Raw genomic sequence first — 24770 nt, 5'->3', positions numbered from 1 at the left:
CTTCCAGGGACTAAACTACTACCAAAAGACTATGCATGGACTGACCCAGGCCTCCAACTGCATATGTAGCAGAGAATAGCCGTGTTGGGACACCGGTGTAAGGGAAAGCCCTTGGTCCTGCCAAGGTTGGACCCCCAGTGCAGGGGAATATTAGGGGGGGCAGTAAGGTGGATAGATGGGGGGAACACCTGTATGGGGGAGGGGAGAAGATGGGTGTGGTTATGGACAGGAAACTAGGAAAGGTAATAACATTTGAAATGTAAGTAAATAAATATATCTAATAAAAATTTTTAAAAAGTTCTTTAAAAAAAAGAAAAGAAGGGACTCAATGGAAACTTCAAGGACAATTTGATTAGAGTTTAAAAAGAAAAATCCCAGCTGTAAATCTCAGTAGCTGCCTGGAGGAAGAAGATTAGAGACAGGGGGATGGGAAGGGATGAGGAAGCCATGCTATTTGGATTAAGCTGGTGTGGAGGTCAGACACGTGGCAGGAGTCAGACACATGATAGAGATGGGAGCTTTAGAGAAAGAGTGGACCTCAGAGTGTAGGGAAAAGGAGGTTTAGAAAAGAGATAGAAGAAAAAGAAAAGCTAAACTTTGTGAGCAATTCAGAAAAGTGGACAGACTTAGGAGATTGCATGGCTGCCACCCTATAAGCCACTATGATAGGGGACTGGCCTACATTTTGACAATGTGTGGCAGATTGGTACTGTTGGTATTGTCTAAGTTCCACCCCCACAGCTACCTGGGAACAGCCAAGTATGCTCTGCCCACAGTTGCCTAGCAACAGCCAGCTGTGCCTGACTATATAAGTGGTGGCTTGGTGTTTTCTGTCCTGGCATGGGCCGAGATTTAAAACCTAACAGGATAGAACCAGGAACCCTAACAAGTACTACATACAAGTCTACCTCACTCGTTTAAATAGCTACTTTACCACACTATACTACCAACAGTAAAGATGTGAACAAAAGGTTTCATGAACACTCTTCCAATTAAATGTAGACAAATGGCAGGGTATGGTGGCATATGTCTTTAATCCCAGCACTCTGGAGGCAGAGGTAGACAGATCTCTCTGTGAGTTTGAGGTCAGCCTGATCTACGTCTTACCGTTCCAGGCCAGTCAGGGATGTGTAGTGAGACCCCATATAAAAAATTTTGTCTACACGTTCATGTACCCACCCCCACCATACATCACACAAACACACACACACACACACACACACACACACACACACACACACACACACACACACACACACACACACACACACGCACACACACACACGCACACACACACACACACGCACACACACACACACACGCACACACACACGACATGGTTGGTGGAGTTATAAATACTCCAGTTACAGAGGAGTGCTTCTGGCCTCGGGCAATGCATGCATGTGGGCACATACACAGGCAAAACACCCATACTCTTACAGTATGTGATATGAAGCTGTTTTTAATCACATTCTGTTGTTTTCCTACTGCAATATTTACACAAGTTTAGTCCTGTCTTTACTATGCTGGTGAATCCCGTGGCCTTAACACTTCTACTTCTGTCATTTTAAATCGACATGTTAATGTACTGGCTGTGTAACGTATAACATATTGATAAATTGCTATGTGCTTTTGAGATCATGGAGATATTTGGCTCTGAAGGTGGTTTGGCTTTCATTTCAGTCTCAAGCATATTTGTCTCCAAGTGCTCTCCAAAGCCTCTTGTCTGGGGTTGGGCTGACCTCTCTGAGTCTGTAACAGGAAGGAGAGTAGAGCAAAACAGCTCCAAGTAAAAACACGGTGTCCTTGAGAACAGCTAGAAGGTAAACAGTTTCCAACAGATCTTTCTATTGCTTAACCCAAGATACAAAAAGTGCCTGCAATAGGAAAAAAAGAATCCGGAAGTTCAGCCGTGGGAGCTCAGCCATGGAGAGAAAGCTCATTCAAAACCTTCAGCCGACCACCTCATCCTTTTTCAGTTGTTTTTTTGTGGGTGTAAGCTCCTGATTTGATGACGTCACTGCTACCTGTTCTTATTTGTTCCTAAAAGCATCACGTAAAAGGGGGTGGGACATACTGCTCTGCCAGGGACTCTTGATATGGTGCTGTCCGTATTGAGAACGCCAGTTAATTGCCTCAAAACAGCTCCTCAATCAGTTTCTGTCAGATATTTTGAGTGTCAGATTTGATAATTTTCTATTCATCATCTGTATGTCTGATATTACTATTTATTTTTTACTTCTGCTTGCTCTATAATTAAAAAATTCAAAACCAAAATATATCTGTTGTAGGTCATTCTCCAGACCACATAGCAAACTATGTCTTACAGTAATTTCTTTTGATGTGGAGTCTTGGGTCGTTCAGTCTGACGTTACAATTATAATATTGCCCAGATTGATCTAGAGCTCATGATCTTCCTGTCTTTGCCTCCTGGGTTCTGGGATTACAGGCACCAAACACTACTTTTAGTATAATTTTAAAGTTCCTCAAAGACTTTCTCGTAAGGCGTGACATCACCATGATCTATTGTACAGAGCAAAGTGTTATTAGGAGAGGCAATCTGCCAAAAGCCGAGTGTCCTTGTATGTTCTTATTGCATATGCCAAGAATGCTGGGCCCAGAGCACTCTTTTCCCAGATAATTTTTCAGCTGTGCTTACAGTAAGCAACCTTGAAGTATGAGGTAACATCTTTCCTAAGAAACGGAACAGGGTTGTGATTTCTTTGAAAATAGTAAAGAACTTAAGCATCTTTCACAGGCCCTTTGTCAGCGCAAGAGATTTGGGAATCAGAGACAGTAGAAATCAACATGGAATTCTAGTTAAGGTGTGTCTATAATAAGGTCCTTAGTTTCTGACGCAGTGCTTTTAGTGTCTTCTGCCTGCATTCACTGACAAATAGCAGTTTAACTTGTTAACTATTAACTAGGATAAACGCCTTAGATTGTGTACAGTTCCTAACAGATGCTTGAAGATAATATTCCTCATGTAATTATGCTATGAAATTGTTTTTTCCTACCAGGGTAATTTTTGGCATGTACCACCAAGGCCACTAACATTGTATTCTACTTATTGTTTTCCTTCAAACGGACTCACTTTTATCATTTGAATAATTTGTCTCAAAGGAAAGTTTATAATATGACCCTTAAATTATCTTCTTGCTTTAACCCAAAAGGATTTAATGCATGTTAGAATAAAGGCATGGGCATTACAATTTAAATTGTGTACATACTATCTATAATCACCCTCCCTTTCCATCAAATCCTTCTCCCTTAACACAAGCTGACTATATCTAAAACTGTCATGTCTGGGGACCTAGATTTGTGCAACTCATGTTTCTGTTTAGTGACTATTCTGAGCTAGTGCTTTGTTTCTTTGGAAAAGTGCCCTCCAACCTTCCCTGATAAAAGAAGTCTAGTGTTTTAATATGCAGTGATGGAAATTCACCCTCTTTCAGATAAGTTTGCCCATAGCTGCCAAGCCATCAGCCTTGTAAGTTTCCTCCTGCAGTTTGGAGGAGAAAAATCAAAGGAATATCCACCCTGACGAAGAGTGTATTAGGGGTGAGACATTCAACATCCTGCTCCTGTGATCACTTTGCAGGCTTCAGAGAACTGAATTTACCTCTTTCTGTAAAATTGACATCACATACCCATAGATCTTACCTTACTCCAAACAAAATTCCAGCCTCGTCATCATCTGCCCAGTTGTCATAACCTCGGACAAAGGAAGACCTCCCAAAAAAGAGCATCTCAGAGGAAAAAAATCTATACATGTGGCACATTTCCATAGGATGCTGCTTCCAGGCAGGGCTGAGAACAGTCTCAAATATGACTTCGGCCTCCCTATAAAATGTATACAAGTATTGGGGTACCTGTTGAACCTTAGGGGAGAACCTGTCATCAGCCTGCAGGGAAGAAATTATTCACTGTGTGGAAGCCAGAGTCAGTAATACCAAAACGCATTTGCACACCCAGAAAAGAAATTCTGTGAAAACCTAAGTTGTTACTGAGACTCATGTTCTTACACGAGCCCATTCTTATTAGAACCTAATAAGAAATAAGTTAAGATTCCAGGGAACTGTGATTTGCAGAAGTGTGGGAAAAGACCTGGAACACCATGCCAGTTTCAAAAGCAGCTAGAGGGGAGTCTAGACAGGCATAAAGAACGCTACAGCCCTCACCTAACAGTTACTTGAGCTTGTTGTCAAGCCCAGTATTACTTTTTCTATGCTTCTGAATAGCAGAAGCAAATCTCTAGCATTTGGCTCCTCCTGCATGAACAAATGGGGGTAAAACCAGCTCTGTGCCTTAGTTTATTATTGCATGTAAGAATAGATGTAAATTCTAACCTTTTAACTCAGTGGTTCTAACACTGTCAATGAATAACAAGTGCCTTGGTAGTTTTAAAGAAAAATTGATAAGTGCTGTTGGATGCTTCTTTTTAGTTATAAAACCTTTATTATTTTTAGCAAGAATAATGCGTGTTTATTTTAGGAATATGGCAAATACAAATAAGCAGAAGAAAAATCATTCATCTTTCACAAGTTTATATGTGCATATATGTAACATACAAAGGGACTCCTGTCTCTCAAAATATGATATTCCCTTATTATTTTGTAATCTTTTCTCATTTTGTTTCCCATCAGAAGCTCATTTTTGTATTTTTTTTTTTACAAATCAGTAAAGCTCTTCGGTTAAAAGCCAGAGACTTATAGATTGGTTCAAATACAATCAACAGTAAGATACAGACAACAAGAGAGATCGCTAAAAGCCACTAACAGCAACAGATTCAACGCAGGAAGATGGGCAAAGGTCTTAGCAGGAAAATGCTAATCAAAAGAAAGCTAGATTGCAATGGTAACAGCAGATAAAAAGGAAACCAAGCCAAGCTACATTAAATAGGGGTAAGGATGGCTTCGATTGGCCTTCCAACGCATCACTATTAGTTTGTTTCTCACTCTCCTGATCTCATCTAGCTCATCCACGTCTCTAAACATATCTTCACTGCTCAGATGCCTGTTGTGTATATCCTCCTTAAAATCCTGAAGAGACTGAATCAGCCTCTCCCGAAAAGTTTCTTCTGATTTTTCCTCCTCTTCTGGTTCCTCCCCCTCCTCTGGCTTCTCCTCAGGCTTTGGCTCTTCCTCGGGCTTTGGCTCATTCTCCTTTTCTAGGTTTCCTTCCATTTTTTGGCAGGGTTTCATCTTGTGTATGCTTCTCTTCCTTCTTTGCGGCTTCCTGCCGAATATGGGAATGCAATTATTTCTAGGAAGCAAGGAGGACACTGTAGATGGGAGACTTGGTGAATGTGCAGGTGCTCTGCACAAAGGTCTCCTCACCGTTTGCTCACGCCCTCCCCACCCCCACCCCTATCCCCACCCCCACCCTCACCCCCCCCCCCCCCTCCCCACTCTCCCCTCCCTCTCTCCTCTCCCCTTCCCTCTTCCCCCCTCATCTCCTTCCCCACCCTCATTTGGTCTAACTGCCCTCACCAGATACCTTCCACCTGAGAAACCCAGTCCGCAATCAAGGTTTCCCTGTCCCCGCCCCTCTTACCTCCATTTTCCACCCCCTCCCCTCTCTAGTCCCTCCCTCAAGCATTTTCCAAGGCCTCCCTTCCCGCCTCCCGCCCCAGCCCTCCACAAATCTTTCCCCCACAGGCCTAACACGAAAGGCCCTCCGAAAGGGGGGGGTAGGTTTCTGAAGGGGAGGGAGAGGGACTGGGGCCTTCAGCCTCTGCAGGCCTTCACCAAGCCATATCCTAGGGAGTCTTTTATAAAGTTCCCTTCACTTACCAGGTACGGATCTGGTCGATCTCTTTTTTCCTACTTATTTTAGGCTGGAGCGGTACAAAAAACAAACCTGCAGGCAAACGGAGAAGGGAGGAGATGTTGGGGGTGGGGCAAGCAAGCTCTCGGTGCTCAGCATAGCAGCACCACAGAACCACCTCACCGAGCTTCCCTTATTTAAGGTCTTGCATATGGAAGTTTCCCACCCTTTGTTTCCCATAGGACTCCTTTTTCCCACCCCGCAAGTTAGCTTGTCTTTCTCACCAGACAGAGGGTAAGAAAGGGATATTATTTCTCAACTATCTGTAGATCCGAGATGACGTTTGGAAAGCAAAGGGGGTGTCCAAAATCTCAGAGTCTGATTATTTTTGAGTCATCACAGGCCCCCTTGTTTTCTCTTGGGACCCCCTTAGTCCTTTCACAAGTGTCCTTCCCTGAAGAATTGAAGGTAAGGGGTGGAGGGACAGACTTAACTAGGACTCAAGTCACTACTCTAGACCACCGTACACTACAAAAATCCGAAGCAGTACCGCTTAAAACACTAACCTGCTGAATTCAAGCAAGCTGTCTCTTCTTGCCGCTGGCCTCTCACACCACCGCCTGCAAGGCTGAAGGGAGCTGGTACCCAGATGGAAACAAGGACCAGACTAGCAGGATTTCTGCACACGTCGACTCCTGGTCACATGAGATCTACGTCACCAGTGAGCTCCGGTCCCCAATCTCCACTCCCACAAAAAGCGCGGCAGATGTGGCCCCGCCCTCCACTCCCTCATCTACCACCCCCTTCCCAAACACACATTTGGCCTTGTCAGTCTTTACTGGAGGAAAAAAAAACCATGAATGTGCGGGGTGGTTTTATTGTTGTTCTTTTTGCGACTCTCTGATTATTCAAGAGGAGCTTCTTATTTTCTGGAGCTACGGAATTTTTGTGCTTCTTTTAATAATAGGCCCTTCCTGTCTCCCCCTCCCAATTGCCAGTATCACTAACCCCCAACCTAGCTTTCCTTAGCCCCTCCTCCTTCATCTCCTTTGTTGTTGTGAAGCCAGGTAGCTAGGTCAGAAATCAGGGAGAAACGGGGAATCTCGAAATAGAAGTGAGATTTTTTTTTTAAGGCAACTGAAACTTTATTCTTAATTCTTCTGTAGTCTAAGTAATGTTTTACAGTCAGAAGTGACAGCCAAATTACTTTGGTTACATTCGTGAATTCATACATGTACATTCCTTAGACTGGTGCCTGCTATATAGCAAATGCTTTCAAAGTATATGCCTTTAAATTTTTTTTATTTTATCGTGACGTTACTTGGGGGAATTATTTTTTTTAATTTATTTATTGTATATATGAATACATTGTAGCTGTCATCAGACACTCCAGAAGAGGGCATCAGACCTTATTACAAATGGTTGTGAGCCACCATGTGGTTGCTGGGATTTGAACTCAGGACCTCAGGAAGAGCAGCCAGTTCTCTTAACCTCTGAGCCATCTCTCCAGCCCGGAATTATTTAAAATGAAGGACAATCATGCTTAACTCTAGAGCCCTGATATTGTCAAGAAGTTGTGTTGCTTGATCACTTACTTGCCAGTAGATACTGTTAGTAACAGTCTCCTCATCTTAAAGAAGGTAATACTTTATACACGTCATGGCTCGTTGGAACATCTTAACACTGTGTGTCTGCTGTAAATCACTTAGCTCATAGAAAACTTTCAACATTTTATTTCATATATATATATATTCTGAGAAGCAAGTGCACTTGAGACATAGATAACTCAATATTCAATAGCTTGAGTCTTCTTGAAAGACTGGAGTGAGATTGGCTATGGCTTAATTGTGTTCCTCTTTAACAGGGGGACTCTAGCTAGCTTCTTTATCTTTTAACTGACTTTAAAAGTCAAGTTACTAGTTTTACGATGATAACGGTTGCTTGGATTAGGGACTAAAGGTGAGAGTATTGGCATTTTACTTGGTCACACACACCCAGAATGTCTAAAAATGTATTTTAAAACTTGGCATTGCTGCCTTCACGTTGTATCTTCTGTTTGATTACCTTAACCTTTAGCCAGATTTCTGCTCCATTTTACATGTAGACATAGCAGTAATTTAAGACATGGTTTGTTCAGAACAAGAATACAAGGTTGATTTGGCCTAAATTTGCACAATATGTTCCCTCTTCAAAGCTACAGACACCAAGATAAGGGTAACTAAGACAATAGTTCATTCTTGGCCACTAGAAACTAGAAGTCTTCAGTAAACAGTCCTCTGATGTCCATTATCTCTCTTCCTTTTCTTCTCTAAAATGCTGCTTTGCATTCCTGAACCCAGTAAAATCATCTTTTGTTGGCGCTAGCCTCTGATTTTCTTTGCTTTGTTAGCATTCCAAGTGCAATCTTTTCCTTGCTTCAAAAACCTGTGCTTGAATCATTTTCAAGCCACAAGCAATGCTCTTGCATTTAGTATCACCCTGGCATTTGTATGTTGAAAACTTGGTCCCCAGTGTGGTGACATGGGAAGTGATGGAACCTTCAAGAGGTATCATCCAGGATGAGGCCATTAGACCTCTGAAGGGCATTCATTGCCTTTGACAGGAACTGACGCAATTCTAAAGGAACTCCAGCTATTTCTCACAAAAGGACTCTTATGAAAGGGCAAGGATGAGTCACCCAAACAAAACACACAACTCTGATTGCTCTCCAGCTCCCCCTCGTCTTTGTCACAGACATACCTGCCATCTTGTCATCCATCAGGCTCGGATATAGTCAGCAAGCTTTCACCATAGAAGTCAAAGCCCCTGAGTCTTAGAAACCAAATGCTAAATAAACTACTTTCTGTTTCTTCTCCCTCCAAGTCTGGCTAAACAGGGAGAGCAACGTCAATACCACAGTGTGAATGTTATGCTGCCTTGAAATTTCCTCCACCAAACAAATCATCCTCACTCAGATGCTCAGGAAATTGGCAGGGTGTAGTCCAATTCTTTGCCAAAAGAAACCATAAATAACCTCCAGTCTAGTTTCCAATAGAGTGCTTATTCTGGGGAAGCTTGTGAGTGCTGTCCTTCCTACTGACCTTCCTATTGGCATTCCAAGCTTCTTACCATACAGAAGAGCTATTGCCCACGAAGTTCTTCTTGTGTCATGCTCCTGCTTCTCTAGCTCATGGCTCCAAACTTTTACACACTCTTTCCAAAAACCTACAAAATATGGTAGCCATAGCCACAACCCTACTTCTCAGTATCACTTTTCATGGGGCTGGGACCAACTATTTTTACAATAACCAACTTAAGGGAGGAAGGGCTTGGGGACCAATCCATTATGGCGGGGTAGTACTAATGCTTTGTCTCTAGCATCCAACAAGAAGCACAGAAAAGGCAATGCCAGCAGTCAAGTTACCTTCTCCTTTGTCTCTTTATTTTGTCTGAGATTCCTACCTATGCAAGGGTGCCGCCTACATTCAGGGCAGGTAATCCTCTCTGGAAACACTCTCATAGACACATCCAAAGGTGAGGATCACTCAGGATCCCAGTGTCTGTTAATCCAATCAAGAGTCACACAGGAAATAGGTACTTGGAACAGAAAAAGAAAAGCAAATTTCCTGATATTGACGACTGAAGAGATTATCCAAGTAAGTCCAAGTTATGAAAAAGCAGAAGTCAGAACACAAAGCAAAAAGCTACTCATTAGGAAAGTATATCTTCTAGCAATGAAAAAATTAGATATTGATTGTATTGGTTAAAAAGGAAAAAGGAAAAGGAAATGTCCAAGCAGAACCTTTTGGTGATTTGATACAAACACATCTTCAAGAATCAATGTGTAATACTTAGTAAATAATATTCTCTAACTTGTAAGAATAGTTTTTTTTTTCCTGATCAAAATTTGGTTGTGTATTATAAAATCTTTAAGTGTAGAATAAAGGGCCATCTTGTGACCAGATCCAGTAATGCATTTTGAACATTCCCGAGCAGGCTTTCCAGTTCAGGGGAACGGACAGCTTACTCCTGGTCATTACTTTTCCATGTGATAAGCCTGAGGTCATTTTGAAATGCTGTGGAGGACAATCACACTAGACAGCTATGTAGAAATTCAAAAGCTTTGAGTTCTGGGTTATAGGTGTGGAATTGAGTATCCTCATTCCCAAGATTCTGTGACTACTACAGAAAGGAATAAGATCAGTCAAGGACAATATGGAGACTGAAAACAGGGTACCCGCCATATTGATATACATTCTTCTGGTCAATGAAAGCACAGCCATACATTGATTTCTGGCCTTGTGACAAATTTTTTTTTTAAAATAAAATGTGAGTCCCTTACAAACTAAGACTTTTGATAGACTTTCTCCTCAGAGAATCCATACTCTTTAAGTCAATGGATATGTACACAGACAAATTTTGGGCACATAAGTTTTGAAGATCCAGAAATTATCTCTTAAACTCTCATAGCTTTATTTAATCAGTAGGAATAGAGAATACAGGAGTCAATTGAGAGGTATAGCAAAAATATTTTCAACAGAGTAAGTTTAAGTTGACTGAATAATAAGACACAGGTTGCTATAAGAGTAACATTTTAAAAATAACTATTGGGAATGATAGAAAGTCACATATTAGAAAAAATACTGGCCTGTAGTTTCAAAATAAAAACTGATGTAGCTACAAAAACTCTAATAAGGTGAATGTTAAGACAAGAAACAAAATATTAGAGTTTAAGATATATATTTTATAATGTCAACATGGCCAACCTAACAGCAGAGGTAATAGTTCAGTGGGTAAAGTACCTGAAGCTTGGGATTTGATCCCTACCTAGTACTAAAAAAATCAATTTAAGAAGAAAATATTAAAGTATTTTATGATTATTATTAACATTGTACATTAGCCCATTTCCCACTACTATTACAAAATTCTTGATCCTGGGTACCTTAGAACAAAAACAGGTTTATTTAGTGCCATTTTGAAAAAATTCAAGATTAGATACTGTCACCAATCTTGCTTCTGGTAATGGACTCACAGCAGATGGCATGATAGTAACACACACTCACGATATACATAGGTAAGAGATGTATGGAAAATAGGAAACAACACAAGGTTGGTGAACTATTTGTCACTTTAGCAACAACTCACTATTTAGTGAAATAACTGGAGTTCCATAAGAAGTATGAGAACTACTAGGTGTTCTCTGAATTCAAGGCCACACTGGTCACACAGAGAGTTCCAGTCTAGCCAAGGCTCCATAGTGAGACCTTGTCTCCAAAAACCTAACCATAGAATATAAGAACCACATTAAACAAAACCCTTTGAGGGGTAAGTAAATTTCCTGACACTACATTCCCTGTCTATATTCATTTCATTTATTTACTGTATATGTCACAGGCAGAAAGAGAGAGAGAGAGAGAGAGAGAGAGAGAGAGAGAGAGAGAGAGAGAGACAGAGACAGAGACAGAGACAGACAGAGACAGAGAGGGAGGGGAAGAGAGGGAGAGAGGGAGGGGGAGAGGAATCAGAAGAGAAAGAAAGTGCCTTACAAGAACATGCCATAGCATGTATGTAGAGGTCAGAAGATGCCATGCAGAGCAGAATTATTTTGTTCTCTAGTTTCACCATGTGGATTAATGAAATAGACCTTAGTTCCTCAGGTCATTGGGACATCAGGCTTGGCAGGCAGCATTTTACTGGCTGAGCTATCTCACTGGCCCATAAAAAACGTATTTACTGGGTTGATTTGCATAATAGCGTGGAAGAGGGGTTGGAAATGGACTAGTTGTTTACCCCGGGAGGCTGTGCTACGTGTCTCAGCTGTCCTAATCTGCACCAAAGGCCTGGAGGATGCCTTAGAGATACTGGTCTTCAGGTCACGTTGGAAGCAGGAAGGCACCTGGTTCTGTTATCAGCAAAGGGATCGGCAGCTGCAGCAAGAGGGTAAATGAAATCACCATTGAGAGCAAAGGCCAAGTCAGCAAAGAAGGAAAACTTTCCTTCCCCACATTCTTTTATCTAAGCTCTAACAGATGCTGCTGTCCTCATCTAGGACGGCTCTTCTCACCATAATTAACTAGCAATACGGTGCCCCATAAAATGCACCACAGACTGCTTGATCCAGATAACTCTTCATTAAGAGTGTCTTCCTAAGTGATTCTAGGTTGTATGGGGTTAACAGTTAAAACTATCAGGACAGGAAGCAAGTTCCAAGGAGTTTTCAAATTAACTAATAGACTTCTTCCTGGATATGACCACACACACTAGTACTCTCAGAATTTTAGAATCAGATTCAGGATGGCCACAATTTGAGATCATCCTGGTCTAAATAATGATTTTCAGGCTAGCCCAACTGCACTCTACTTCAAAAAGCCAAAACCAACAATAAAACAATATACTTACCGATAAGCTGTGGCCAAAAGAAATGATATTCAAATGTTTTGATATATTTAAAGGGGTAATTATGAGAACAGAACACATGAAAACCTGTATGGATGTAGCTGTGTCTGTGCTTAGTGGGCGAATTCTGTATGCTCAAAAACATTAAGGGAAACTCTGACAAATTGCATTATCTAAGTTATTTTTTCAAATACTAAAAGGACATTCTGGTTTTTTAGCTTATGTTTGAATTTTTTTTTTTGGTTCTTTTTTTCCGGAGCTGGGGACTGAACCCAGGGCCTTGTGCTTCCTAGGCAAGCGCTCTACCACTGAGCCAAATCCCCAACCCCTTCATGTTTGAATTTAATTTTTTTTCTATCATTAGGATAAATATTATGTTAGAACACTAGCTGAGGACATACTGATAAAAAAAGATGTGAAATGGAAATTTCTGGTTCCTTTGGAAACTCAGTTGGATCACATGATGTTTTTTCTGGAAAACTGTCTTGTGAGAGGCTGTTTTGCTGAAGCAGACACCTGAGAGAGCATATGATGTTTTGCTGGAGTGGATGCTTGAGAGGGCACAAGATGTTTAGAAAGAACATAAATATAACCCCACAGACAGTAAAAGGATGCACTTGTATTGCTACATCGTGCAACACTTTGCTGGTGTTCTCTGGCCTTCACTTTGTAGAGAGAAATGTACCAAAGAACCTCTTGTGCTATTCCAACTGATTCTTGCGGCTTTGGCTGACACCAGCAAAGTGTCAGTGGAGCCTTATGGTTTCTGCTGCTACTGATTTGTGTTTGGTGTTTGCTATTGGACTGGACTGCTGATATCCTGACAATGAAGAGTGGAATCGCCCCCCAAAGAATTATTTCTAAACAGGTCTACAACCCTCTTTTTCCTATTAACCTTCTTTTCCCCCACCTCTGGGTGCGTGAGAAGGGAGGGTTAGTATTCAAGAACCCCAAATAAAGTAGGTTTTGAGAAAAGCCTAAACCTACACAGACACTGCACTGATATCAACCTTCTAGAATTATTTTGTAGAACCCAGGTAGCCAATGGCCTGTGGAGCAACATGCCTAAGTTTTAGTGTGACAACTGTGATAGTATCTTACCCCATTCTCCCTCTGTGAGGAAGACGCACTGCAGTGGTCAGAAAACACAAAGAGAATGTGAAAGACTGTTACCAGAAATGGATTAAAGAGCGGCCCAGAGCCTGACTGACAAAACAATGGCTGCGCAAGGTCAACAGGAAAGATCCCTCCAGCTCCATTCCCTGCTCCTCCGCCTGCAGGAGCCATGATCCCACCTCCCCCCAGTCTCCTGGGTCCTCCTCGGCCTGGCATGATGCCTGCACCCCACATGGGAGGCCCTCCCATGATGCCAATGATGGGCCCTCCTCCTCCTGGGATGATGCCTGTGGGATGGATGAGACCACCCATGGGAGGCCACATGCCCATGATGCCCGGGCCTCCAATGATGAGACCTCCTGCCCGCCCTATGACAGTGCCCACACGGCCTGACATGACCCAGCCAGACAGATAAAAGCAGAAGCTCTCTTTATCCTTTTGTATTTGCTGTTGTTTCACCAGGAGATCTTGGTGCCCAGCCTGAGTGTTTACTAGATGCATGACAAGGAACTTCCATTCCTAACAGAGGGAACGCTTCTGGAGGGAGAAGTGATACGGAAAAAGTACCGATTCCCTTTATACTGTGAAATGTGAAAATAAAATCATCAGCTCTTTTAGTTGAAGAAAAAAAATGTTTTGTAAATTGTATTAAACAAATAGGCAAATCAGCAATCCCCCATACTTACACAGACATACACACATCTGTACATCTTGGAGATGATAGAGAATCTGACTCAAGTAAAGTTGCCATGTCATGTTACTCAATCGCCAGTTTTTCACAGAAAGGCGTGCAAAGTTGACAAGAAAGTGCATCTCACTGAAAGGAAGAAGATAAGACAAGAGCCCTCGTGAGAGCACTTACTCAGGAATGATTTTCATTTGTTTACATTAAAAATATATGACATGTTTATTTATGCATGTGTGCGCACACATGCGTATCGCTCAGCAAGTGTAGAGGTGGGAGAACAACTTGTGGTAGTCAGTTCTCGAACGCCTTCCAAGAGGCAGAAGTCAGGCCAGTCCTGATCGGCAACAAACACTGTGTCCTCCAAGAGAGCCATCTCTCTGGCCCAGTAAATGCTTTAAAATAACTATTTTAAATGTCTTCAAAATGTTCCATGTAGTCATTGAGCAAAAGAAAAATGGAAAGAAAACATGAACAAGACAATAAGAAGAAATTGTTAAAAAGAAAGAAAGAAACCAAAGATTTTGTAGCTGCAAATTGAAATGAGGAATTAATTCTCAAAACCATGGAGACTAGAGTGCATCATAGAATGTTTAAAGTTCTGAAAGAAACAAATAATACCAACCAACAGGTCAATACTTTGTAGCTGTCTTCAAAAATGAGGAATAAAGCACGTCATTCCTAGACAAACAAAAGCTGAAGGAGATTTGTCTTCCTGAGAAACCTGTTCTACCAGAAATGTGAAAGGGTATTCTTCAGGTTCAAATGAAAGGGCACCAGACCACAACTTTGAGTTACATGAGGAAAAGAATATGTCAAATGAAATTAACTGGGTACACATAAAAGCCAATGTTGTATGTTTGGCTTGTAACTCCACTTTTTATTGCTTGCTTGATTTAGAAAACAGATAGATGTCCAAATGTGTGTATTAGAAAAATGTGTGGCATACATAAAATGGAATTTTTCTCAGCTATAGAGAAAAAAATGAAATTACGAACTTTTCAGGAAAATGGATGGAATTGGAGCATATAGTTTTAAGAAATGCTACAAGTAAGCTTCTAATTTTCACAACTGATAATGTGGGATTGGATGTGTTTAGAGGCCAGGAAACTGCAAAATGACCCTTGAGAGAAAAAAGGGAGGACAGGTAATAAAACAAATTTCACCATCCCCCAGACTTTACAAAAATTAAAATCATACAGAAGACAAAAAAGATCACTATACTTTGACTAAAATGTTCAATTTACAAATAAGTTAAAGTGATATAACCAAACAAAAGAGAAAAAATGATATAAACTTTATGAGAGAATAATTATGTAATCTTCAATACTCCATTTTCAGACTGATGGTAAATAAGAAGAGCAGAGAATAACACTGCCTATAATTGTATATAAAAGATATATACAGCAACTATCACAAAACAACAATAGAACATACATTGTTCCTAAGTGCCCATGGAAAACCCCCTAAACCTATAATTTGATAATTATGTGTCAATACATTTTAAAATGATTAATGCCATAAAAAGTATTTTTCTAACCACAACCAAATGATTAATGCCTACACTATATAAACAACTTCTGCTACTCAGTAAAAGGGCAATAAATCTGTCACAATTAAAAGGGCATGACTCGGATCTACAAAAAAGATATAATGTAAATAGCTGTTTAGTATCATTTATTGCTACCAATAGCACAAGAAGATCTCATACCCATTAGTATAATTATGCTTTAAATGGAAAATAAGTACTGGTAAGGATGTGGAGACCTGGAATCTTTATACATTACTAATGGGAAGTTAAAATGGTGAAGTTGACGTAGAAAACAACCTTGTACAGGGATTCCTAACCTTCCTAAGGCTGTGACCCTTTAATATAGTTCCTCATGTTGCGGTAACCCCCAACCATAAAATTATTTCATTGCTGCTTCATAATTACAATTTTGCTATGAACTGTAATGTAAATATCTGATATGCAGGAGGATATTGATCTGTGACCTCAACAGGGTCAAGATTCACATTGAGCCACTGTTCTAGGCATTGTAAAGTATAATAATATAAATTAGGATTATCATTTTGCACTTAATTACGATCTTGTGAATATGGCTGAGCTAGAGGGAAGCTGATCACACTGTGTTTGCAATCAGGAAGCAAAGAGTTCTGTGCTCAGGTAGCTTCCTAATTTTATACAGTTCAGGATCTAAGCGCAGAACATGGCACTGTCCCTTTTCATAGTAGATTTTCTCACCTCAATATACCTAATCAAGACAGTTCCTCATATGCATGTCTACAGGCTAACCCAATCTACACAATCCTTTACAGGTTGTGTATGCCTGGAGGTTTGTCTCCTTCCTAATTCTAGGTCCTGGTCAAGTTGATAATACTAAAGATCATAACCTAACCCCTTCTCAACCTGACACCCAAGTCTATCAGTTCAAACTGTACATTTCTGCCTTATTATTCCTTGTAGTCTTATTTTCCAATGCAAAAATTATCCCATTCAACTTCAAAAGTCCCTATAATCCTTAACAATTCCAACGTTGTTTGAAAGTCTGAAGTCTCTTTTGAGACTCAGGGAAGTCTCTTAAGAGTGGACTCCTATAACTTTAAAAAAATGCACAAGGAGGTAGAAGCCCGGCTTGTGGAGCTGGGCCATGGTAGCGCTGTGCATCAGCCCATGGCTGTCTACTCCTACTGCCCAGGCCCAGGTGCTGGCCCTGGCCCTGCTGCTGTAGCTGCACTGCCAGACCAGAGCTTCCTGTGGAACGTCTTCCAGCGGGTTGATAAAGACAGGAGCGGAGTGATTTCAGACAATGAACTTCAGCAAGCATTATCCAATGGTACATGGACTCCGTTTAATCCAGTGACTGTGAGGTCAGTCATTTCTGTTTGACCTAGAAAACAAGGCTGGTGTGAACTTCAAGGAATTCACAGGTGCGTGGAAGCATTTCACAGACTGGCAGAATGTCTTCCAGACCTGTGACAGGGACAACTCGGAGATGATTGACAAAAACAAGTTTAAACAAGAACTCTCAGGCTACCGGCTCTCTGATCAGTTCCATGACATCCTCATCTGAAAATCTGACAGGCCAAGGAAGAGGGCAGATCACATTTGATGACTTCATCCAGGGTTGCGTTTTCTTGCAGAAGTTGACAGACATATTCAGACGCTATGACAGGGATCAGGACAACTGGATTCAAGTATCTTATGAGCAGTATCTCTCCATGGCATTGTATAACCAGGCCTTGTGAATGGCAAGCACGGCGTGCAAAAAACTAAAGATGCCAAATCCCTTACCTGTGATAGAACAGGGCACAGCTGGAGAGAGATGCTGTCTTTCTGTAGGCTGTATAGTTAATACTTAGGAACCTGTGATAGAACAGGGCACAGCTGGAGAGAGATGCTGTCTTTCTGCAGGCTGTATAGTTAATACTTAGGAACCTGTGATAGAACAGGGCACAGCTGTAGTTGAGATGCTGTCCTTCCCATTGTCTGTATAGTTAATACTTGGGGACCAGGCTATACATATGTGAATAAGCTGGTCCGTGATTGTGAAGGGACAATCTAGCTATGCTGTTAGAACACAAACCTTGGGCTTGTTGACTAATTATGCCATGAGGTGAGAGACCTACTAATGGTTCATGATTCTGCTCTCAAATTATCATGTTCTTTTCTAGATACCTCTAATTCTGTAGTTGCAATGCTTGTATTAGCCAATAGAATTTTAAAATAATATGGAACTGGCCCAGAAGGCTTTTCATGTGCCATACTTTAAAAAAAAGAAAAAGAAAAAAAGAAAAAAGCTTATTTATTGGACTATGTAACATAGGCATTAAAGTGCTGATTCAGAAAAATGCACAATTCTGACACACAATGACAACAAATGTAATCATTAATCCCCAAAACGAAGAATGGAATCACCCAACACGGAATGATTAGAGCCAACCAAGTAAAATATGCAGCAAGGCAAGTACCAAATCCTTCAACTCCATTAGACAACATTAGGGCTCATGATGCATCTCCAGAGAGCTTGAGTAGCCTCACCCCTCCAGTTCTGCTGCTTGGAGCAATGTCTACTCTCTCTCGGGCAAGCTCCACTTTGTGTCTGCTACTTTCCTCAGTGAATACCTTACTGCCCGAACATCTGTAACATCCTGGGATCCCCATTGGTTCAGTAATGCAGTAATGCTTCAGGGCCACCTTACTTCAGCACTACTATACATTGCTTGGTGTCAGTGGGTCTCTGAAACAGTGATGGAAGTCTTGTAGATTCACCACTGGGCATCCTCTATGCCTGCAGAGTCAGTGCCACACGGATGCCTAGGCGTTTCTAGAGTTTTAGTAGCAGCAAATTAAATCTTCTGCTTTTGTCAATGCAACCTCTCAGATTTGGTATCACCACTCCTGAGTGGTTCTTTGTGTTGGGCGGGTGTCAAACAAAGCTTGGCAGCATCTCGAGAATTTTTTTTTAGAAAGTACTACACACTGCAGACACTGTGGAGAGAGTTTTAAAATATAAGAAGGAAGACATTTCAAACAACAAGCAGGCCACTTGGCTCAGAAGTTCAAAGAGGTTTTCTCTATGCCCACTTAAGCTCCCTAGTGAGTTTCTCAAATTCTTTGTATTCCCGTGGTTGGGGAAAAAAATCGTCATGAGGAAGTAGACTACTGTTTCCCATTATGTGGCTTGCCTTTCAGACGTTAAGCCCTGAATCCTGAATCATTGTTCGAAGTAGGTGCTTTGCTTTTTGGACCTTGGGTTAAAACAAAATGCCTGAAACAAGAGGAGGAGGCAAGAGTTCCATAAAAAGGGCTCATATCATGAAGAAAGAAGTGTAAACCAAACACAAATGCTACTTCAAGCCCTTTGGATGTTGTCTGAATGTCAACAGACCATGACATAGAAAAAAAATATTTAGGAGAAGTAGAATCAACAGATAATCCTGGAGCTGGGAGAAGACTGATCTACCAATATACTGCAGATATATTTTTATGAGGAAGATACTTCCAGGAACCCTTACAAAGTGCAATTGTACCCCAGGGGAGCTTCAAAGAGATTATTATCTCTTTGAATGTGGCTTCACTGACTCTCTCGGTGTATTTCAAAGGATAACAATTGAATGTGAGCTCTTTCTGTTCAGCAGGAGGTCAGATTGTAATGTGGGCACACAGGACCATGTGGCTAAGATATCAGGCCAAACTTTGTGTTTCTATGATGCCAGAGAAATGAAAAGTGTTTTATCTAAAGTAAACATGATAACCCAGTACAAACATGGGTGCCACAAAGCATGCTGCCTGGGATAGTTTTCAGATTCAGGGTGACTCAGCTGTGGTGGCTCAGAAAGATCGATGCCAGGCAAACTACATTTCATGGATGAAGATCTCTACTCCCAGGACCAGGAAAAATAGATTCTTTGACTAGAAAGATACTAGAGAAAAGAAAAGTCAGCAGAGAATCAGGTTAAGGACCAGGACATCACCTGTGACATTCAGGACTCCCTTGCTGTTTGGGAAGATTATATTGCTGTCCTAAAAGTGAACCTGACAATAAATTTGAGAGCTACATTTAACGAAATCTGAAGGATTAATTTGTGGCTACTAAACATTCCAAAAAACCTAGATATAGAGGGCTAGAAGTCAATTCATGAAATTCTAGCCATGCGTCCTGTGCCTATTAATTATCTAAAAAGAGAGCACGGAGGTCTGGTGGTCACATGGATGACTCTTAGAGTCCCTTTCCACACCTTTTTATGTCCCTGGCAGGATGCCCAGTCTTTGAATTGTGATCCAAATGCAGTGTGGCATGCTTTGCTAAGCATTTCTCTAGTGTTCACAGAGAAGGAAGGAGCCACGGACCCCTAGGATGTGTGTTGTGTGTTGAGAGAACACATGTCAGTCCTCACTGACAATACAGTTTCCTAAAACTTGTTTTGTATGTTGGGGGTTCTGTATTGTTTCAGTTTGGGGGGCTGTGTTTAGCATTAAATATATTTATCGCAAAGTAAAAGTGGTTATTACCTCATTATTAACAGTGTCCCCTTGCATACCAGAAAACTCTCAAAATAGCCAGACTCCAGTGTGAAAGTCATCGGTGTAGGGTGTTGGCAGATGCTCCTCATGTCAGTCAACACATCATATACATAGAACAAAATTATTGTTCCTTGAATTCTTTAGCTATGAGGAGCGTTAATATAATCTAGTTTTATATTTAATAGGCAAAAACATGTTCAATTGTTCTTGGATTTGGGAAAGTTAAATGTGTCTATTATTGCCCTAAGAAAAGATTTTGTATTTTGTAGCATTTTAAATTTCCAGCTGCTAACTTAAAATAACAAGTTGTTACATTCACGTATTTTCATTAACTAATAAGTACAATAAAGATTGGGAGTGTTAGAAAAAGAGAAGCCAGAAGAAAAGCACACAGAGACACAACTTCATTTCTACTAGGCTGACTACACTAAGGACATTCAGGCAATCAAAAACATTGTTCTAGGGAGATGGCTCAGTGGTTAAACATATTTACCATAGTTTGGATCCCTCAGAGCCCACGTAAAACCTGGTAGGTGTGACGACACCCTGTAATCCTAGCACTTGGGATTCAGACACAGAATCCTGAAGGCAGGCTGGCTAGACAGAGTACCAGCAATTGGTGAGTACGGTTTGCCCTGAGCCCCTACCTCAGCAAATCAAGTGAGAGAGAAGAGCAAGGAAGACATCCAACAACTTCAGGCCTGCACAAGCATGCACACATTATCAGTGATGGAGAGAAATAAGAATATGCACTGTTAATGGCATATTTGAAAAGCAGATTAGAAATTGCTGTAATAATTAAACCAAATTAACCTATGAGTCATCAATTCTACTTCTTAATATGTATCTAGGAAAAAAATATGTCCCAGGACAGTGCGGAACTGGCAGTGTTCCAGCAGTGCCACCTGTTTTAAATATCACTAGAAAGCAGAGGTTTAAGAAGTCCCTGAGAGCTCAACTCATTGCAAACTCAGTGAAGTTTTGAAACAAGGCCCCTGGTGCATCAGTAGCTCGGGAGCTATCAGAGAGCAAAAGCCAAGGCAGGATGTGCTGTAAACAAAGGTGGAATTCAAAAACTAAGGGCTGACATGGAACACCCCACCTCTGCATATATTGAAACATTCCATGTTTTCCCTTAAATGGATGGCTCTATACAAGCTGGGTTTCTGGTATGCACATGCGCAAATGAGGTCTCACCAACATAGCCACAGAGCTACTGTCCCACAGCAGTTCTGTACAAAATCTCTGTGAAGTGAATATTTTCCCCATGAAATGATCAAGTCTTAAACATTTGTATTTTATAATGGTCAGTTTATTCCTCTGCCTAAGAAATCCAAAGGCAATTTGCAATTGGCATGCTTTTCCTATACTTCTGTTATTAAAAGTTTGCTGCTTCACTGCTTTCCAAGAGCGACTGATAAACCTCTTTCATTTATGTCTAACTGTTTTCCCTTTTGTGATACAAAATTAATAACACAAATACAGATATTCATTGTGTGGAAAGTAAGATAGAGAATCCAGATCACATAGATTAGCCTCTTTGGCATGGTGTCATACATAAGGAAACACATAAGACGTACACATAATGTTTTTTAGCGTGCAGTTTTTGGTTTAAAATAAACTACGAGATGGTCGTCCTTTCAAATAAACAAAAAAAATCGTATTAAATCGGTGGGATGGAACTGAAAGGTGAGATATGGACAGCATGAGGTTTATACACGGCTGAAAGCAAAACTGAAGTATCAACGTGAAATGATAGCAAATATTTATGAAAATGAGTGAAAGCAGAAAGCAGTGGGAATATTAATAACAGAGAATAATTTCTGAGGCTACAGAATTAAAAGGGACGGTCCCGAGAGTGGGTACGGTTAGAATGCAGAGCCCTAAATTTTTTTCTCAGACTTCTTATTTCTTCCAGACACCTTTCCATCTCTTCTTCCTCTCCTGTCATTTCTTCACCTTTAAAATGCCTATAGTCTATGTCTTCTTTAAATTCTTCCAGAGACTGGAGCAGCCTCTGTCTGAAATTCCCTTCCAGTCGCTGGCCTTCAAAGGCTCCATAGGGATGTTCCTCCTCCCTCTTTGGCTCAGTGCACTTGGGCTTCCCTTCTTTTTCGTTGCAGGACCTTTGCATGATTTCGTTGTTTCCTGCTTAACTTCAGGGAGAAAATGCAGAGAAAGATTATCTTCCTACTTTTGAGTCCCTTTCTCTTGGAATCCATTTCCCCATACCTGACAGACCCACAGTTCCAGCCTTCAGAAACTAAAATATCTCAGCTTCCTCAGCTTACTGTCAAATCTCCTTGTCTTCTTCCCCACTCCTCAATCCCAACCCACATTTTTGCCAGGAAATAAGTGAAGCTGCAAATTTTACCCAGCATTATCCCTTCCCAACTGCCACCCTCAGAACCCAGTCTAAGAAACTCACACACACCAACCTGTGTAAATAAACGCAGGGTAGTTTCTCGCTTGTTTTCCTGTCAGGGGTTATCTGTGAACCCAGATTCCTGGACTTACAAACAGAAACAAGGGATCAGGGAAGAGAATATTGATACCAAACATATGTTATCATTATCCAGAATCCGGGATTCTGCCCACTATCGTAATTTTAAGTACTCTACTGCCTGGTTCTTTTCCTATAGCTATCCATTAGTTTAGAATTGTGTGCCTGTTCACCCATCCTCACTCTTAGCCTTGGCCCTCGTAAGACTCAGCATCTTCCATCCCCCATTTTGACCCCACTATTTCAGGTTGGCATTGAATGAAGTGAACCATTTTTAAATTATCTCAATTTTTCTTGTCTCTGTCCCACGATTTCAGCCTTTCTCCATGCATTAATTCACATTTCAGAGCTACCATGTTCTCCAGTGCATTGGGGAAAGACAAAGAAGGCAAAATTTTCCAGGACAAGAGAAGCCTTATCACTAAATTGCTAGATGTTTCTCAACCTTTTCCCCATGTTTCCTGCTTTTTTTTTTCCCAATATGCAATCATTGGACCAGCAAGCTGGTTGAGTGCATAAAGGTACTGCTACTTAGTCTGAAAACCTTAGTTCAGTCTCTGGGATCCACATGGTAGGAGAGAACCAACTCCTACATATTTGCTCTGACCTCCACAGATATGTAGTGAAACGTGCACTCACAAACATGCATGCAAATAGATAAATGTAATTCAAAATTAAAACATATGCAATTATCTATCTCCCAATTAGCGATATGGGGAAACAAGTCTAGATGGATTCTCTTCTCGTTCAGCCACTATCAATCCAAGGGCTCCTGGTGGTTGCTGTATACCAGTCTGCTGGGATTTAAGGAATTTACCTTCTCTTCTCCTTGGCCACGAGTATTCAGGGCAGTAAAGAGCTCGTACCCAGAGGAGAAAGAAACCTGGATATATAACAACTTGGGCTCACGTCAGCTTCTAATCACGTGAGGATTATGTCATCTTCCAACTCTGGTCCCTACTTTCCCCTCCCATCAGCACTACTGCAGAAGTAGACCTGTCTACTAACCTCCCACCCCCACCACACCAGGCCCTGTCACTCATTTTTGCCTTTGCTAATTTCAGAGGTCAAAAGTGGCCCCTTCTCCTTATGGATGGAATGTGCCTTTCTCTGATTACCAGGGAGGGGCTGCATCTTCCCATGGTTATATTAACTATCATTCCTTTTTTAGGGGTTGTGTTGAAAGAAAGGATTACTCGTCCTCATCTTGGTTGCAAGAGCAGGAAAGTAGCAATCTTGCCTCTACTCACCCTTCCCTCCAGCATAAATATCATTTTCCTTACAGCCTAATTTCTGAAACCAAATTGGAAGATATGAAATAAACTAGGTAATGAGGTCATAATTGGGTTTACGTATTTTTACTTTTTCTGGGTAGCTTCCTATTTTTCAGTTTTCCGTAAAAACAAGTCTCATAATTCAAAATATGGTAAAGATATGCATATTTGGAAAAAAGATTAAAAATAGGAAGATAAAAAGACCCAAGCACCTGTTCCAGCTAATGAAGTCAGAATATAAATATAGACCTTTCAGGCGGACACATTTTTAGAAGCTCAAATGTACAGAGCAGTTGGGGCATGCCCTCTCACAGAGACTGCAAAGCAGGTGAAGTCCTTCTGTCCCATGGATAACTAGGACTATAATCCTACAGTACTTCGTGCTTAGATATACAGATCTCAGAACGCAATTGCAATAACTACTAGTTTGATTTCACATTTTCACAGCCTGTGCCAGGCCGTAGTCTTTTATTCCCTTGAAGGTTGGGCTCTGAATGTATTACTTTTAAAAATCTTAACCCTCGGTGGGAACATTTTTGGTTTGTTTCTCTCAAACATTTCTGGCCCACTTATGTTTCCCTAGACTTCATTCAGCCAGTCACAAAAACCACCACTCATCATACCAAACATTTCTTGCTAAGGATTCTATTCCTTACATAAATGGATTTGTTTACATGAAAATAAGCAAGGGGTGACTACCCAAAAAGTTCTTCAGTTTTGTTTAAGAACTCCATAGTTCATTATGAATGTAATCACTACTAGTAAGCTTAAGGGAAATGATTCCAGAAAAAAAAGTTAAGTAGGCAGACGAGATCTTTTAAAAAGTAGAGCTTTGCTGCACACATTTTTGTGGAATGACTAGCTTTAAAAGAGAAACCAGCTAGTGACCAGCCAGAGAAGAAATGAGGCTCTTAGTCCAACAGCTCATTAGAAACTACTAACACATTTGTAATTTAGCTAGTGGATTTTCTTGTAATTGAATGCTTATATGACACTGACATTATAAACATTTTCATTTCA

At 40.9% G+C, this 24770-nt stretch overlaps 3 protein-coding genes and 1 pseudogene across 5 annotated transcripts; 2 read left to right on the top strand and 2 right to left on the bottom strand.

Moving 5' to 3' along the window:
* Positions 1 to 4432: 4432 nt before the first annotated feature.
* Positions 4433 to 6464, bottom strand: Tceal9 (transcription elongation factor A like 9). 3 transcript variants are annotated; one of them, XM_032890139.1, is made up of 3 exons: positions 6336 to 6425; positions 5796 to 5862; positions 4433 to 5284 (listed from the first exon to the last, which is right to left on the bottom strand). In XM_032890139.1, the coding sequence occupies exon 3, from the start codon at positions 5202 to 5204 to the stop codon at positions 4890 to 4892; it is 315 nt and encodes a 104-aa protein (XP_032746030.1). In that variant the 5' UTR covers positions 5205 to 5284; positions 5796 to 5862; positions 6336 to 6425; the 3' UTR covers positions 4433 to 4889. The 3 variants fall into 3 exon arrangements, with proteins under 3 accessions (XP_032746030.1, XP_032746031.1, XP_032746032.1); XM_032890141.1 differs by having other exon boundaries at positions 4436 to 5238; positions 6336 to 6464; XM_032890140.1 differs by lacking the exon at positions 6336 to 6425 and having other exon boundaries at positions 4433 to 5265.
* A 6741-nt stretch (positions 6465 to 13205) lies between these two features.
* Positions 13206 to 13675, top strand: LOC116888874 (annotated as a pseudogene).
* Positions 13676 to 16580: 2905 nt separating this feature from the next.
* On the top strand, positions 16581 to 16904 carry LOC116888810 (programmed cell death protein 6-like). The gene has a single exon (XM_032890089.1). It carries the CDS (start codon positions 16620 to 16622, stop codon positions 16833 to 16835), a length of 216 nt encoding a protein of 71 aa, XP_032745980.1. The 5' UTR covers positions 16581 to 16619; the 3' UTR covers positions 16836 to 16904.
* Positions 16905 to 21263: 4359 nt separating this feature from the next.
* Tceal7 (transcription elongation factor A like 7) lies at positions 21264 to 22648 on the bottom strand. Its single transcript, XM_032889907.1, has 2 exons — positions 22412 to 22648; positions 21264 to 22129 (listed from the first exon to the last, which is right to left on the bottom strand). Exon 2 carries the CDS (start codon positions 22105 to 22107, stop codon positions 21811 to 21813), a length of 297 nt encoding a protein of 98 aa, XP_032745798.1. The 5' UTR covers positions 22108 to 22129; positions 22412 to 22648; the 3' UTR covers positions 21264 to 21810.
* Between the last annotated feature and the right edge of the window lie 2122 nt (positions 22649 to 24770).

The sequence above is a fragment of the Rattus rattus genome, chromosome X, assembly GCF_011064425.1.
Source record: "Rattus rattus isolate New Zealand chromosome X, Rrattus_CSIRO_v1, whole genome shotgun sequence".
Lineage (NCBI taxonomy): Eukaryota > Metazoa > Chordata > Mammalia > Rodentia > Muridae > Rattus > Rattus rattus.
The sequence above is the reverse complement of the archived record's forward strand: the minus strand, read 5'-3'. Positions and strand labels throughout refer to the sequence as shown.

Excerpts from the sequence above, each read along its gene's own strand:
- Tceal9 (XM_032890141.1), bottom strand. The coding sequence starts at position 5,204 with ATGAAACCCTGCCAAAAAATGGAAGGAAACCTAGAAAAGGAGAATGAG.
- Tceal7 (XM_032889907.1), bottom strand. The coding sequence starts at position 22,107 with ATGCAAAGGTCCTGCAACGAAAAAGAAGGGAAGCCCAAGTGCACTGAG.
- LOC116888810 (XM_032890089.1), top strand. The coding sequence starts at position 16,620 with ATGGCTGTCTACTCCTACTGCCCAGGCCCAGGTGCTGGCCCTGGCCCT.